Genomic DNA, 17,502 nt, shown 5'->3' with positions numbered 1-17,502 from the left:
AACTGGGACACTCATTACTTCTTGCTTCCCAATCCATGGTCCAGAGAGATTTTCCTCTTGTGCTAATGCGATGCCACACTTTCTCAACACTTCTCTCTGTCTCTCCCTTTTGTCTCTCCAGAAAGGGTTTCCTCCCCTCTATGACTCTTATTTTTTCTGTCCCCCAAATCACCTCCATGCATCTTGCATTTGCCAAGCTGTCTCCCTCCAACTATGGAGATACTTCTGCCACTCTGCAAATCTATTTCTTGGGTACTCCAAGTAATCTGACCTCATTACAGCTGTGTTTGAGGGACAATGAAAGGCCAGGGTCCCCCTACTTCTCCACCATCCTGATCACTCCTCCCTTTTATTTTAGAAACCTTCAGGTTCTTACATCAATTAAATAACTTGACAGACATATATTGAACATTTCTTCATGCCAGGCATTGTAAAAGGTATTGCAGATTCAAGCATGAGTAAGACTTGGTCCTTATCTTTAAGTAACTTTTAGTGTAGTGAAATGCTGATCAAATATAGGACTAGAATAAATGAAGTATATAGTATTAGTAAGAAAATCATCACATAAGGAAGTTTAGAAAATTTTCCATTTCTAGCATTTCATTTTGTTCTCATTGTTTCTGTTTTTCTTCTTGAGAGTTTCATTCATTGAAAGCATGTTTTTGTTTTACTTCATTGATGTAATTATAATAGCCATTTTATGTTTTTATTTTTTAATGTTTTGTGAATTTTGAATAATTCATTTTATTGAGATATAATTGACATATAACATTATGTAAGTTTAAGGTGTACAACATATTGATTTGATACATTTATGTACTGCAATTTGATTAATACCATGGCATTAGTTAGCAGCTTCATCATGTCACATATAACAACAGCCACTTTAAAATCATCTGTTAGGTCCAATATGGTTCATCTTGGGCTTGGAATTGATTGATACTCTCTTTTCCTGAAACGGTGTTCCATTTACTTGGTTCTTTGTTAATTAGATAATTTTGGATTATATACTGCATATTTGAATATTATGAAGATTTTTTGTAATGATATTTTTCTTCAATGATTATTATTATTTTTTTGGTGGATAATTTTCATGGCAGTGTTTGCACTGAAAACTCTTTGCCTTTTGGGCAGCAACTCTGGACTCTGTTATCTTTTGTCTTTGTATGAATTACATTGAGCCTCTTCTATACATTTTTAACTCAGGAGTCAGTTTTGGCTCTTTTTTGTACAGAATTCCTCACAAGCATTCACTGTTTTTTAGCATCTGTTTTATGTTCCTCCATGCCAGAAAGACTGGGCTTTTCCACATGTGTTTTCACCATCACTGGGTGACATAAGAACTACACTTAATCCTAGGCTAAAAGCCACAGATATGGGAGCCTTACTTATAGCTCCCTATTTTCCCTCCTTAACAAAGTGTACGCATTCCATCAGAGTCTGTCTGCTTCTGTCCATTCTCCAGTATCTTCATGTAGTTGATTTTTCAATTTTGTTCAAGCTTTAGAGTTGTTTATTGTGGGGAGGAGAGCGTTGAGTAGGGTCTTAGTCCCTTATTTCCAGAAATGGAACTGAGAATTGAGTTTTAATATTTGAGATTGGAAATGTTTAATGAACCTTGTGGCTTGAATAGAAACTGGAACATACTTCAGGCTGTCAAGGCTACCAACACTGGAGAGAGTGTCATTTTCAAATTTTTATAATTTAGAAAGTTATTTTTCCTGGAAATATGTTAACTCAAAATGTGTTATTTCATAGATATATATAGTTCACTATAGAAATATATTTTTTTCTTTTATGTTCAAGGTTGTTCATCGTGATCTTAAACCTAGTAATATTTTATATATGGATGAATCGGCCAATGCAGACTCCATTAGGATCTGTGATTTTGGGTTTGCAAAACAGCTTCGTGGAGAAAATGGACTTCTTTTAACTCCATGCTACACTGCAAACTTTGTAGCACCTGAGGTATTCTTTAAAACTTTAGTATTAGCCTTTTGTTCTTTTCTTTTAGTTGAATATATATAATGTCATGTATGTGTTATAGTTGATAGGTAAAAACTGAGTTATCTTTTCCCAACTATAAAGCTGTTTAAATCCACAAATTCTGATAACCCTTAATATAAATATTCAAACTAGCAACTCACATCTGAAACTAGCCTGAATGTATAATAATCAGACTATTGTATTCTCTTGTGTTATGTACTAGCATCAGAATCATACCCTTGTAGAGCTGGGAGGAGAATAGAGATAACCCCATCTTCAACATTAAATATTCTAAATGAAGTAATTGAGGCTCAAAGTACTTAAATAAATTTTTCAAGACCCAACATTCCCATAGTAATAAAACCAGGATAAATTTGCAGATATTTTAGTTTGTGCTGAAGAAGAGGTAATTTATATTTAACATTATATATAACTTATAAGGGCAGTACCACTCATGATTGTCTTTAAGATATAATTCCTGGAGCAAACAGCTTCACAGGGATTTTTATAAGCAGTGGGATTTTTCTTGACACATAATACTCATTTGTAGATCTTAGAGGGAAGAGTCGGGAAAGGTGAGTCTGGAGAGGTAAAGGGGTATAGGCTTCATTTTTACCAACTTCCAACAGTCACTTCTGATACTGGGGATAGGAGCTTTGACAGTAGCAACCTCAACAGGACTGTAATTATGATTGATAAAAAATAAATCAGGGATGGAATTGGCCATATACATATTATTGTTTATAAATTAGGAACTGTTCTTATATGCTATGAATAATGATAACCCATATGAATTATCATATATACAACATAAATCAGAATACACAAAAATCTTCATGTTAAAAAATTGAATGTTTCAAGTCAGATGTTTGAAAAATTTAATGTTTCAAGTCAGAGAAGAAGAGTAAAATAATTTGAGGATGAATTCTTATCTCATCTCATGTGCATGTTTTCTGGGTTTTTTTATATCAAATACTATAACTTTCAGGATAATATTTCACATCACATATAGCAAGACATTTGTATATGAATATCAATAAATCTGTATTTTAATGTAGCTATTAGAAAAATATTTTTCTTTTCTTTTATTGATGTGATTTTTCACATTGGTTCATTTGCAAATATTGAACCAGCCCTGCAGCCCAATAATGAATCCCACTTGATCATGGTGAATAAAACATTTTATATGCTGTTGAATTCAATTTGCTAGTTATCTTGTTAAGAATTCTGGCATCCATATTCATCAAGGATATTGGCCTCTGGTTGTCTTTTTTTGCTGGGTCTCTGTCTGGTTTGGGAATCAAAGTTAATGCTAGGTTCATAGAATGAATCCAGAAGTTTTCCTTCCCTTTCCATTTTCTGGAACAACTTGAGAAGGATAGGTATTAACTCTGCTTTAAATGTCTGGTAGAATTCCCCAGGGAAGCCATTTGGTCCAGGACTGTAATTTGTTGGGAGATTTTTGACATCTCATTCAATCTCTTCACTAGTTATGGGTCTCTTCAAATTTTCCATTTCTTCCCATTTGAGTTTTGGTAGTGGGTGGGTGTTTAGGAATTTGTCCATGTCTTCCAGGTTGTCCAGTTTGTTGGCATATAATTTTCATAGTAGTCCCTGATAATTGCTTGTGTTTCTGAGGGATTGGTTATAATAAATCAATTTTCCTTCGTGATTTTATCTACTTGGGTCATTTCTCTCTTCTTTTTGAGAAGCATGGCTAGAAGTTTATCAATTTTTTTTTTCCGAAAACCAACTCTTGGTTTCACTGATATGTTCTACTGCTTTTTTGGATTGTTTATTTCTGCTCTGATCTTCATTATTTCTCTTCTTCTGTTGAATTGGGGTGACTTTGCTGTTCTTCTTCTAGTCCTGTCAATAGATGCAGAAAAACATTTGACAAAATACAACATCATTTCTTGATGAAAACCCTCAAGAAAGTCTGGATAGAAGGAACATACTTAAACATCATAAAGGCCATTTATGAAAATCCCACAGCTAATATCATCCTCAATGGGGAAAAACTGAGAGCTTTCCCCCTGAGATCAGGAACACAACAGGGATGTTGACTCTCACCGCTGTTGTCTAACATATTATTGGAAGTCCTAGCATCAGCAATCAGACAACAAAATGAAATAAAAGGCATCAAAATTGGCAAAGATAAAGTTAAGCTCTCACTTTTTGCAGATGACATGATATCATACATGGAAAACCCAAAAGACTCAACCAAAAGTCTGATAGAACTGATACATGAATTCAGCAAAGGTGCAGGGTGCAAAATTAATGTACAGAAATAGGTTGCATTTTTATACACCAATAATGAAGCAACAGAAAGAAAAATAAAGAAACAGATCCCATTCACAATTGCACCAAGAATCATAAAATACCTAGGAATAAACCTAACCAAAGATGTAAAATATATGTATGCTGAAAACTATGGAAAGCTTATGAAAGCAATTGGAGAAGATACAAAGAAATGGAAAAGCATTCCATGCTCATGGATTGGAAGAGTAAATACTGTTAAAATGCCAATACTACACAAAGCTATCTACACATTCAATGCAATCCCAATCAAAATTGTACCAGCAATCTTTGCAAAGCTAGAACAAACAATCCTAAAATTTGTATGGAACCACAAAAGACCCTGAATAGCCAAAGTGATAGTGAAGAAGACCAAAGCAGGAGGCATCACAATCCGAGACTTTAGCCTCTACTACAAAGCTGTAATCATCAAGACAGTATGGTACTGTCAAAAAAGCAAACACATAGACCAATGGAATAGAATAGAAAACACAGAACTCGACCCAGAAATGTATGGCCAACTGATCTTTGACAAAGCAAGAAAGAATATCCAACGGAAAAAAGACAGCCTCTTTAACAAATCGTGCTGGGAGAACTGGACAGCAACATGCAGAAGAATGAAACTAGACCACATTCTTACACGATACAAAAAAGTAAACTCAAAATGGATGAAAGACCTGAATGTGAGACAGGAAACCATTAAAACCCTAGAGGAGAAAGCAGGCAACAACTTCATTGACCTCAGCCACAGCCATTTATTGCTAGACACATCTCCAAAGGCAAGGGAATTCAAGCAAAAATGAACTATTGGGACTTCATGAAGATAAAAAGCTTCTGCACTGCAAGGGAAACAATCAACAAAACTAAAAGGCAACCAACGGAATGGGAAAAGATATTTGCAAATGAAATATCAGACAAAGAGCTAGTATCCAAAATCTATAAAGAGCTCACCAAACTCCACACCCAAAAAACAAATAACCCAGTGAAGAAATGGGCAGAAAACATGATAGACACTTCTCTAAAGAAGACATCCAGATGGACAACAGGCATATGAAAAGATGCTCAACGTCGCTCCTCATCAGGGAAAAACAAATCAAAACCACACTCAGATATCACCTCACGCCAGTCAGAGTGACCAAAATGAACAAATCAGGAGACTATAGATACTGGTGAGCATGTGGAGAAACGGGAACCCTCTTGCACTGTTGGTGGGAATGCAAATTGGTGCTGCCACTCTGGAAAACAGTGTGGAGGTTCCTCAAAAAATTAAAAATAGACCTACCCTATGACCCAGCAATAGTACTGCTAGGAATCTACCTAAAAGTTACAGGAGTGCTGATTCGTAGGGGCACTTGTACCCCAATGTTTATAGCAGAACTTTCAACAATAGCCAAACTATGGAAAGAGCCTAAATTTCCACCAGCTGATGAATGGATAAAGAAGATGTGGTTTATATATACAATGGAATACTACTTGGCAACGAGAAAGAATGAAATCTGGACATTTGCAGCAACGTGGGTGGAACTGGAGGGTATTATGCTAAGTGAAATAAGCCAGGCAGAGAAAGACAGATACCATATGTTTTCACTCATATGGGGATCTTGAGAAACGTAACAGAAGATCATGGGGGTGGGGAAGAGGGAAAAAACAAAAACAAAAAGTTTCGGAGAGGGAGGGAGGCAAACCATAAGAGACTCTTAAGGACTGAGAACAAACTAAGGGTAGATGGGAGGTGGGGGGAGAGGGGAAATTCTGTGATGGGCAGGGAGGAGGGTACTTGTTGGGATGAGCACTGGGTGTTGTATGGAAACCAATTTTACAATAAATTATATTTTAAAAAGTATATATATTTTTATTGAAGTAAAATTTGCATACAGTGTTATATTGGTTTCAGGTATGAAATAGTATATTTAATAATAAAAATAAAAATATAGAAAATAAAAAATAACTTATTAATCATTAAAAATTCCCGTATTAAAAATTTATTTTCTTCCTTTAAGGTGTTGATGTTGAAGAGGAAACATAACATCTGATTTATAAAGTTTTTATGATAAGAGGTTTGCCATATAAAAATTATGTACATATCCAGGAAATGTAATTTAATCTCTATTTCAATTAAGTACATAGAATAATGAATGTACAAATTTTTATCACATTACAATATATAGAAACTGTATTTCCAAAAATAAATATCAGAAAAAATACATGATCCACAAAGGGGTTATTGCACTGCCCCTAGGTTTAAGAAATATAGCTTAAACATTGAAAAATTAGCCTTTCTAGAATATTTAAGGCTTTTGTAAGGATAAGAAGGTAGAATATTTGAGATTTGGGCTTTTCTGTTAAATATAGGATATATATTCATCATAAATATTCTATCATTTATGCAGTAGACAACAGAAGGGTATAGAATAACCATTTTAATGGCTGAATTTTTAATATTGACTTAATCTTGTGGATCTGGTATGATGGAAACTTCTCACTGGGAAAAGGTTAGGGCTAAGTGTGTCCCAAATAAACATTTTAAAGTCAGACATTGAAAGGAAAAATACAGAGTATGTTTGTGTTTAGATTAATGATTAGGTAAATATTTTCAGGTTAGTCGGGAGGTAAACATTTTTAAATGAGTTCAGGTCCACAAAGTAGAATACAGCCCATTTATGCTTTTTATCTTCACAGACTGCCATTATATTATGACATTCTCATCATTGTAATACTGAAGGTTTTCAAGTGGTCGTCTGAAAACCATTTCTCCATAACTAGTGCTTGAACTATCTTTGGGTAGTATTTGTATTTTCAAAATACTTTTTTTATTTTTGAGAGAGAGAGAGAGAGAGAGAGAGAGAGAGAGAGAGAGAGAGCATGTGCACTCACACACACGCGAGCACATTAGTGGGGAAGGGGCAAAGAGAGAGGAAGAGAGGGAATCTTAGGCTCCACACCCAGTGTTCAACACAGAGCCTGTTGGGCTTGGTCCCACGACTCTGGGACCATGTCCTGAGCTGAATTCAAGAGTCGGATGCTCAACCAATTGAGCCACCCAGGCTCCCCTCAAAATACTTTGAAAAGTTTTATTATCAAATGCTGAAGCCTCTGCTAAGCAATAAATTAATATTTATACAATTTTATGAATGAAATACAGAGGTTTTGTGTAGGATTAGTTTCTAAATTTCAGACCTTTTCCAAAATTAGCAATAAAGTATATGAAATACATTCTCTTTTAAACTAGAATCAGAAAGATTCAAGTATCCGTGCAGATATTTGAATAAATAATAGCATTTATGGGGGTATAAATTCACTATTTCATCACAGTAAATAGAATGTTTGTTTGCTAAAAGATATGCTAATGAGTACAATTTTGGCTTAACAGTAAAGAAAAATATGCATTCACTTTTTGATATGTATCAACCTGACCAACCTCTTAAGGTTTACTTAGAGATGCTTTTCTACTATAACTATGTTGCAAAAAAATAATATATCCCCCAAAACATTTTATTTTTTATAAAAGCAAACAACTTATAATTTCCTACTAATATTTAGTGTATACTGAGGTCTAAAAATGATCCTGAGTTAAAGGAACATATAGTAAATTGGAGGGAAGTTGTGTGATGTGAGTGGTTTAGCTATATCATTATTTATTAGCCTTTGTGGTCCCTACTTGTGTTATGTAGGTAAGCCAATTACACAGGTATTTTGATAAACTCTTTACCTTCTCAAGTTTGCACATATACTTGTTCTTGTAAGTACATTTCGACTAAGAAAAAATTATATCTTGAAGTTTAAGTTAGATACTCATTAGTCATGTATGACAATTATCAAAAACAAACATTAATATTTTTAACCTTTTATAAGTGAAATGTTCATGCTGCTGGCTATGCACTCCCCAGTGTTAAGGTATTAATAGTATTTTTATTCTGTTTTTATGCCTAAAAGCATTAGCAGTGGGTTTATTTTTTTATATTTTTAAGTTTTTATTTAAATTCTGGTTAGTTAACATACAGTACAATATTATTTTCAGGTGTGCAATTTAGTGATTCAACCCTGACATACAACACCCATTGCTTTTCACAAGTGCACTGCTTAATCCCCATCATCTATTTTATCCAGCACCCCACCCACCCCTCTGGTAATCATCAGTTTGTTCTCTATACTTAAGAGTCTGTTGCTTGGTTTGCCTCTCTGTGTCTTTTTTTTTTTTTTTCACCGTTGATCCTTTGTTTTATTTCTTAAATTCCACATATGAGTGAAATCACATGGTATTTGTCTTTCTCTGACTGACTTATTTTGCCTAACATAATACTCTACCTTGCAAGTGGCAAGATTTCATTCTTTTTGATGGCTTAGCAATATACCATTGTGTATATATACCACAACTTTTTTGTCTATTCATCAGTTGATGGGCACGTGAGCTGTTTCCATAATTTGGCTATTGGAGATATTGCAGCTATAAACATTGGGGTGCATGTATCCCTTTGAATTAGTATTTTTTATCCTTTGAGCAAATACCTAATAGTGCAGTGTGGATCATAAGGTAGTTCTATTTTTACCTTTTTGAGAAACCTCCATACTGTTTTCCACAGTTGCTGTACCAGTTTGCATTCCCACCAACAGTGTCAGAGGGTTCCCTTTTTTCTGCATCCTCACCAAAACCTGCTGTTTCCTGTGTTAATTTTAGCCAATATGACCAGTATCAGGTAATGTCTCATTGTAGTTTGATTTGTATTTCCCTGATGGTGAGTGATGTTGAGCATCTTTTCATGTGTCTGTTAGTGATCTGGATGTCTTCTTTGGAAAAATGTCTATTCATGTCTTCTGCCCATATCTTAACTGGATTATTATTTGTAACTGTTTTTGGATGTTGAGTTTTATAAGTTTTTTATAGCGGTTTTACACTAACACTTTTTCAGATATGTCATTTCCAAATATCTTCTCCCATCAGAAGGTTGCCTTTCAGTTTTGTTGACTATTTTCCTTTGCTATACAGAATATTTTTATTTTGATGTGGTCCCAATAGTTTATTTCTGCTTTTGTTTCCCTTGCCTCAGGAGACACATCTAGAAAGAAGTTGCTAAGGCCAATGTCAAAGAGGTTACTGCCTCAGTTCTCGTCTAGGATTTTAATGGCTTCCTGTCTCTCATTAGGTCTTTAATCCATTTTTGTTTTGGTCTTTAATCCATTCTGCATTTATTTTTGTGTATAGTGTAAGAAAGTGGTCCAGTTTCATTCCTTTGCATGTTACTTTCCAGTTTTCCCAACACCATTTGTTGAAGACACCTTTTTCTCATTGGATATTCTTTCCTCCTTTGACGAAGATAAATTGACCATAGAGTTGTGGGTTCATTTCTGGGTTTTTCTATTTTATCCTAATGATCTGTGTGTCTTTTTTTTTTCTTTTTTTTGCCAGTACCATACTGTCTTCATGACTACAGCTTTGTAATATGACTTGAAGTCCAGAATTGTGATGCTTCCAGCTTTGCTTTTCCTTTTCAAGGTTTCTTTAGCTATTTGAGGTATCTGTGGTTCCATACAAATTTTAGGATTGTTTCTTCTAGCTCTGTGAAAAGTGCTGGTGGTATTGTGATAGGGATTGAACTGAATGTGTAGATTGCTTTGGTTGGTATAGACTTTTAAAAATATTTGTCTTACAATCCATTTCATCTATTTTCAACAAAACTCTACTAACTTCATATAGAAACCTCACATGAATATATAATAAATATATTGTTTGATATTATTAACACTAGCCCCAAGAACAAAAATCATCTACCTAAATTATTGCATGAAAAATTAATTAAGCCATTCAGAATTTTATTAAATGTGTTTTTGTGATCCATAAATATTCCACTGTTTCCAATACATAAGCCTTGAATGTAAGATATAAATTCATTTTGCTTTCATAAATGTATATATCATCTTACCATCTTTTGCATGGTAAGGAGGCAATTATCATAGACATTAAAAACACAAGCTCTAGAATAAGAATACCTCCTACACTACTTACTAGTTTTTTGATATTGGGCAAATTATGTGACATTTGCCTTAGTTTCTTCATATTCAAAATTGAAATAATAATATGTACCTCATAGTCAGTGTCAGGATGAAAAGACAGTACTGTATATAGTATATATTAGGCTCTTTGTATGCATTAATCTTAAATTTTGATGTCTATGTCTGGTTTTTCTAAGAGTAGGAGTGAAAGTTTATTGGAGTCAGGGATCATATATTCAAAGTTGTTTCTTTTATGACCCATGTTACTTAATCACCTTATTTTTAGCCATTTATTCAATGCTTGCTAATTGCAAAGGCTCTGCCTTTAATATTAAATGAATCTAGTTTTGAAAAGATTTACATGATGTAAGTTTTTAAATTGTGAACATTTGTGAGATTATTGGAAGTACAACAATGGTCTTTCAGATGAGAAAACTGAGTTTATACTGAGTGATACCAGATAATATATATTTCTTCCTCAGGTTCTTATGCAACAGGGCTATGATGCTGCTTGTGATATTTGGAGCCTAGGTGTCCTTTTTTACACCATGCTGGCTGGGTAAGAAACATATATTCAAAATAATACACATCATAATTTGAATTTCATCTGTATATTTTCATCTGGAAAGAAATGGACAGATGAAAATAGCCTTAAATAAAATAGTACCAACATTTTAAAATAATATATATTGTTTATTTATAAAAGGTAAAAAAATAAAGTGTTTAGTGTGGTACTCTTCAGGTATATAATTAAAAGAATTTCAACTAGAACTAAAACTTTTAAAATTAAAACATGTATTTTTATTTTGATATTATACATTCAGTGCATTAATTTTTTAATGTTTCCTTGAACATAATAATTTCTTTTTCAGTGAGTACTTGCCCACTGAGTTTCTTGATATTGAGTTAATTTTTTGAAAGTACTTGAATTCTGGGTCTTCTGATGATAGAGATTAAGTAAGATCATACTTTATAAAAAATATGAATAGTAACAGAATACTCAACTACAGAAACACATAGCTGCCTTCCCTTAAACAGATAAATACTAAACAAATTTAATAATTGAATATATTAATGTTGGTAATTTATAAATAATATAATTGCTGTTGTACTCTTAATAATTAGTAGCACTTTTATTTAGGAATAAAAATTTATGGCTGTAGAAAAAAGGCTAGGTTTAGCAGTATATTGCATAGAATGGAATTTGAAGAATTATAATGTAATTATATAATGTACTTAGGTGTGACTTTTAAAGAAAGAATTTAGTAAAATTTAAATATGTTTGACATAACAGGAGCTTTATAAATATAAGTTATGAATATGATGACTTTGAATTATTTATTGGATTGATGGTAATTGCTTATCAGCATATTCCACATACTTTTAGATATATTACATACTTATGCAAAACATTTAGTTATAGACCACAGCAAGTACTAAGGATAAAAGTAGTGAAAAGTTTGCATATGAACTGCAATTAGGGCTACTGGTTTCAAACCATGGGGAATACCATTTCTAGATTGCTGCTTTCAAATATTTACTTTATGACTAACAGAAAATGAATTTGTGTGTGAGTGTATGTATATATATTTAGTGTTATCTCTACCTAATTGTTACAAGAGAGAATAAAGACATAAGCATATCAAGATATCTTCCTCATACTTCTTAACCATAAGTCTTTATTCCCAAATTTGAATACCATTTTCAGTTTCACCTGTTATAATGATACAAACTGATCACTTTGCTATTCTATATTAATTTTAAGCTACTTAAACATTAAACAATGTATTTGTCTTCCTGTCCATGAATATTGATCAACATAATAATTTTATTGACTATAGAGTTTTTAGTTACATTGATATAAATATTTAACACATTGTTTATGGACATTAATTAAAAATATTGTTAACCTGTTTCCCTGGATAATTCTGTTAATTTGTTAGTGAATAAATTTGAACCAATCACTAAATACATTCTCAATTTATACAGTTAACAATTTCTTCATAGTAAGTATATTTGTGTTGCTAACTTATGCCTGAGAATACAAACTTTGCATGTTTTATTTTGGTCTAATTTTAAGCCTATAGCTTCACACAAAAAGCCATCTTTATTTTATTTTAATTTGATTAACTGATCAAAGGAAAAAATATTTATGTAAGCAAGACTCCCTATTTTATTAAATAATCCATGAAGATTAAGTTCATTGTTTCAAATATAAAACTTGATATGAAAGGTAAAGGGAAATATTAGATAATACTTTTAATTTGCTATAGTAAGTATTTGCATGTTGTCTTATATTCATCGCTTTCAATTAGATTTAATTTGTATATTAGGCCCTCATGTCTATTCAAATCTATTTTATTAATAGCTACACTCCATTTGCTAATGGCCCCAATGATACTCCTGAAGAGATACTGCTACGTATAGGCAATGGCAAGTTCTCTTTGAGTGGTGGAAACTGGGACAATATTTCAGATGGAGCAAAGGTATAAAGTATAAATATCTTTTGTTGCATTCATATTAAATTGTGGAAATCTTTAAGTTATAGCCTAGTCTGTATTTTCAGAGTATCTGATGGTGTTATATGTCAGTATTTGTTTTTAAGTCAACTCACATGTATATGCGGATTGAACAAGATGAAGGCTAATTTTTTTTTCTGCCATGCTTCTGGGCCATATTTCTTTCATATCAATTCGTATGTGTTCAAGGAATATAAACTAGTTTCATTATTAACCAAACTAAAAATGTAAATCTACTGAGGAAAAATACATATTTAAAGCTAACTAGAGCTGATTTCTGCATTTGGTATATTTTTACACATCTTTTCTTCTTTAGTACAGACATTGACTCATGATAATGCAAGCAGTTTTTATAATGTTAACTTATTCCTTGATAATATATGAACTATTTATCAGTAAAACCTAGATATTTATTGATGATGCAGAGCTATCCAAGAGAAATATAATGAAAGCCACATATGTAATTTAAAAATTTCCAGTAGTCACATTAAGAAACAAAAAGAAACTGGTGAAATTAATTTTAATAATATATTTTATTTAACCTGGTATATCTAAAATATATCATTTATACATATAATCAATATAAAAATTAGTAATATATTTTACATTCTTTTTTTATATTAAAACTTCAAAATCTGGTTATGTACTTTATACTTACAGGCCATATAAATTTGGACTACCCACATTTCTTTTTATTTTTTTCTTTTTTTATCATTATTGTTTTTTAATTTTAGTATATTTGACACACAATATTACATTAGTTTCAAATGTAGAGCATAGTAATGCAATAAGTTCATACATTATGCTATAGTCTCAAGTTGGACTACGTACATTTTAAAAGGTTTAATAGCCACATGTAGCTAGTGGCTGTCATAGTAGACAGTATAGTTTCAGTGTAATTGGCCTTATTTAATTTAGGAAAAAACATTGATCAAACCTTGACTATGAATTCTTAACATTTTTACTTTAAAATTTTTGAGTTTTAAAACAAAACTCCAAAGGTTTTCTGCATGTGGCTTATAGGGCCCTGAAGCTTTTAAGCTGCCATATGAAATAGAAAACAATTTAATTCCAAAGGAATTGCTTATATTTAATATCTGCTAATGATAAAATCTAATTGTCTTAACATTAGCTAACCTGTAAGGTATATTTTGAAATAAATCTCATATCCTAATTATTATAGAGTAAACAAATCAGGGATTTGATTGCAATGACCTTTCAAACATTAGAAAAACAGGGAAGGGATTGAGTTTGGGTCTCAGCCATAACACAAGTGTACTGTGTGGTGTAGTAGAAAAAAAAACTGATTAGAAGCTAGGAAAACAGAGTACAAGTTTTGGATCCAATAAAGAACTGCCTCAGTTTTCTCATCTGTAAAATTTAGGAACTAGATTCTCCAAAATTTCTTCTGACTCCAAAATCCCATTTCTTTGCAGTTTTTTTTTATAATTTGTTACATTTCTACATACAAAGTGATTGAAACTAGTATTATTAATTAAATATATGTATTTCCTAGTCAGCCAGTTTGTATGTCACAAAATGCAGTTTCCCAAGGAACAATTCCAATGTTTAGAGCTATACATATGATATTTCTGCATTTCTTTTAAAAAATAACTGCCAACTGTGAAAGTAATGCTGAAATAGATATTTATTTTTTATTTATTTTAATTTTATTCATTTTATTTTTTTGATACAAAATTTATTGTCAAATTGGTTTCCATACAACACCCAGTGCTCATCCCAAAAGATGCCCTCCTCAATACCCATTACCCACCCTCTACTCCCTCCCACCCTCCATCAACCCTCAGTTTTTAAGAGTCTCTTATGCTTTGGCTCTCTCCCTCTCTAACTTCTTTTTTTTTCTCCCCTCCCCCATGGGCTATTGTTAACTTTCTCAGGATCCACATAAGAGTGAAAACATACGGTATCTGTCTGTCTCTGTATGACTTATTGCACTTAGCATGACACTCTCCAGTTACATCCACGTTGCTACGAAAGACCATATTTCATTCTTTTACATTGCCACGTAGTATTCCATTGTGTATATAAACCACAATTTCTTTATCCATTCATCAGTTCATGGACTTTTAGGCTCTTTCCATAATTTAGCTATTGTTGAGAGTGCTGCCATAAACATTGGGGTACAAGTGCCCCTATGCATCAGCACTCCTGTATCCCTTGGGTAAATTCCTAGCAGTGCTATTGCTAGGTCATAGGGTAGATCTCTTTTTAGTTTTTTGAGGAACCTCCACATTGTTTTACAGAGCGGCTGCACCAGTTTGCATTCCCACCAACAGTGCAAGAGGGTTCTTTTTTCTCCAAATCATCTCCAGCATCCATAATCTCCTTATTTGTTCATTTAACCACACTGACTGGCGTGAGGTGATATCTGAGTGTGGTTTTGATTTGTTTTTCCTTGGTGAGATGCGATGTTCAGCATCTTTTCATGTGCCTGTTGGCCATCTGGATGTCTTCTGTAGAGAAGTGTCTATTCATGTTTTCTGCCCATTTCTTCACTAGGTTATTTGTTGTTCAGGTGTGGGGTTTGGTGAGCTCTTTCTAGATTTTGGATACTAGCCCTTTGTCCGATATGTCATTTGCAAATACCTTTTCCCATTCCGTTGGTTGCCTTTTAGTTTTGTTGATTGTTTCCCTTGCAGTGCAGAAGCTTTTTATCTTCATGAGGTGCCAATAGTTCATTTTTGCTTTTATTTCCCTTGCCTTTGGGGATGTGTCAAGTAATAAATTGTTGCGGCTGAGGTCAGAGAGGTTTTTTCCTGCTTTCTTCTCTAGGGTTTTGATGGCTTCCTGTCACACATTCAGGTCCTTTATTCATTTTGAGTTGTTTTTTGTGAATGGTGTGAGAAAGTGGTCTAGTTTCATCCTTCTGCCTGTTTCTGTCCAATTTTCCCAGCACCATTTGTTAAAGAGACTGTCTTTTTTTTTCCATTGGATGTTCTTTCCTGCTTTGTCAAAGATTAGTTTGCCATACGTTTGTGGGTCTAGTTCTGGGGTTTCTATTCTATTCCATTGGTCTGTGTGTCAGTTTTTGTGCAATACCATGCTGTCTTGATGATTACAGCTTTGTAGTAGAGGCTAAAGTCTGGGATTGTGATGCCTCCTGCTTTGGTCTTCTTCTTCAAAATTATTTTTGCTATTCGGGGCCTTTTGTGGTTCTATACAAATTTTAGTATTACTTGTTCTAGCTTCGAGAATGCTGGTGCAATTTTGATTGGGATTGCATTGAATGTGTAGATAGCTTTGGGAAGTATTGACATTTTAACAATATTTATTCTTCCAATCCATAAGTATGGAATATTTTTCCATTTCTTTATATCTTCTTCAATTTCCTTCATAAGCTTTCTATAGTTTTCAGCATACAGATATTTTACATCTTTGGTTAGGTTGATTCCTAGGTATTTTATGATTCTTGGTGCAATTGTGAATGGGATCAGTTTCTTTATTTATCTTTCTGTTGCTTCATTATTAGTGTATAAGAATGCAACTAATTTCTGTACATTGATTTTGTATCCTGCAACTTTGCTGAATTCATGTATCAGTTCTAGCAGACTTTTGGTGGAGTCTATCAGATTTTCCATGTATAATATCATGTCATCTGCAAAAAGTGAAAGCTTGAATTCATCTTTGCCAATTTTGATGCCTTTGATTTCCTTTTGTTGTCTGATTGCTGATGCTAGTACTTCCAACACTATGTTAAACAACAGCGGTGAGAGTGGACATCCCTGTCGTGTTCCTGATCTCAGGGGGAAAGCTCTCCGTTTTTCCCCTTTGAGGATGATATTAGCTGTGGGATTTTCATAAATGGCTTTTATGATGTTTAAGTATGTTCCTACCATCCCTATTTTCTCGAGGGTTTTTATTAAGAAAGGATGCTGAATTTTGTCAAATGCTTTTTCTGCATCGATTGACAGGATCATATGGTTCTTATTTTTGTTTTCTTAATGTGATGTATCACATTGATTGATTTGCAAATGTTAAACCAGCCCTGTAGCCCAAGAATGAAGCCCACTTGATCATGGTGAATAATTCTTTTTATATGCTGTTGAATTCAATTTGCTAGTATCGTATTGAGAATTTTGGCATCCATATTGATGAGGGATATTGGCCGGTAGTTCTCTTTTTTTACTGGGTCTCTGTCTGGTTTAGGAATCAAAGGAATGCTGGCTTCATAGAATGAGTCTGGAAGGTGTCCTTCCCTTTCTATTTTTTGGAATAGCTTGAGAAGGATAGGTATTATTTCTACTTTAAATGTCTGGTAGAATTCCCCTGGGAATCCATCTGGTCCTGGACTCTTATTTGTTGGGAGGTTGTTCATAACCAATTCAATTTCTTCGCTGGTTATGGGTCCATTCAAACTTTCTATTTCTTCCAGTTTGAGTTTTGGAAGTGTGTTAGTGTTTAGGAATTTGTCCATTTCTTCCAGGTTGTCCAATTTGTTGGCATATAAATTTTCATAATATTCCCTGATAATTGCTTGTATTTCTGAGGGATTGGTTGTAATACTTCCATTTTCATTCATGATTTTATCTATTTGGGTCATCTCCCTTTTCTTTTTGAGAAGCCTGGCTAGAGGTTTATCAATTTTGTTTATTTTTTCAAAAAACCAACTCTTCGTTGATCTGCTCTACAGTTTTTTTAGATTCTGTATTGTTTATTTCTGCTCTAATCTTTATTATTTCTCTTCTTCTGC

At 33.2% G+C, this 17,502-nt stretch overlaps 1 protein-coding gene across 1 annotated transcript in view; it reads left to right on the top strand.

Moving 5' to 3' along the window:
- The window catches only part of RPS6KA6 (ribosomal protein S6 kinase A6), a 181,125-nt gene that overhangs the window by 136,668 nt on the left and 26,955 nt on the right, over window positions 1–17,502 (top strand). Inside the window, exons 18-20 of the mRNA XM_047843898.1 lie at window positions 1,807–1,968; window positions 10,755–10,831; window positions 12,641–12,758. Coding sequence (XP_047699854.1) covers window positions 1,807–1,968; window positions 10,755–10,831; window positions 12,641–12,758 — 357 coding nt within the window. The remainder of the gene's footprint in view (window positions 1–1,806; window positions 1,969–10,754; window positions 10,832–12,640; window positions 12,759–17,502) is intronic.

Source organism: Prionailurus viverrinus, chromosome X, assembly GCF_022837055.1.
Source record: "Prionailurus viverrinus isolate Anna chromosome X, UM_Priviv_1.0, whole genome shotgun sequence".
Classification (NCBI taxonomy): Eukaryota; Metazoa; Chordata; class Mammalia; order Carnivora; family Felidae; genus Prionailurus; species Prionailurus viverrinus.
This window is presented reverse-complemented; position numbering and strand designations above follow the sequence as displayed.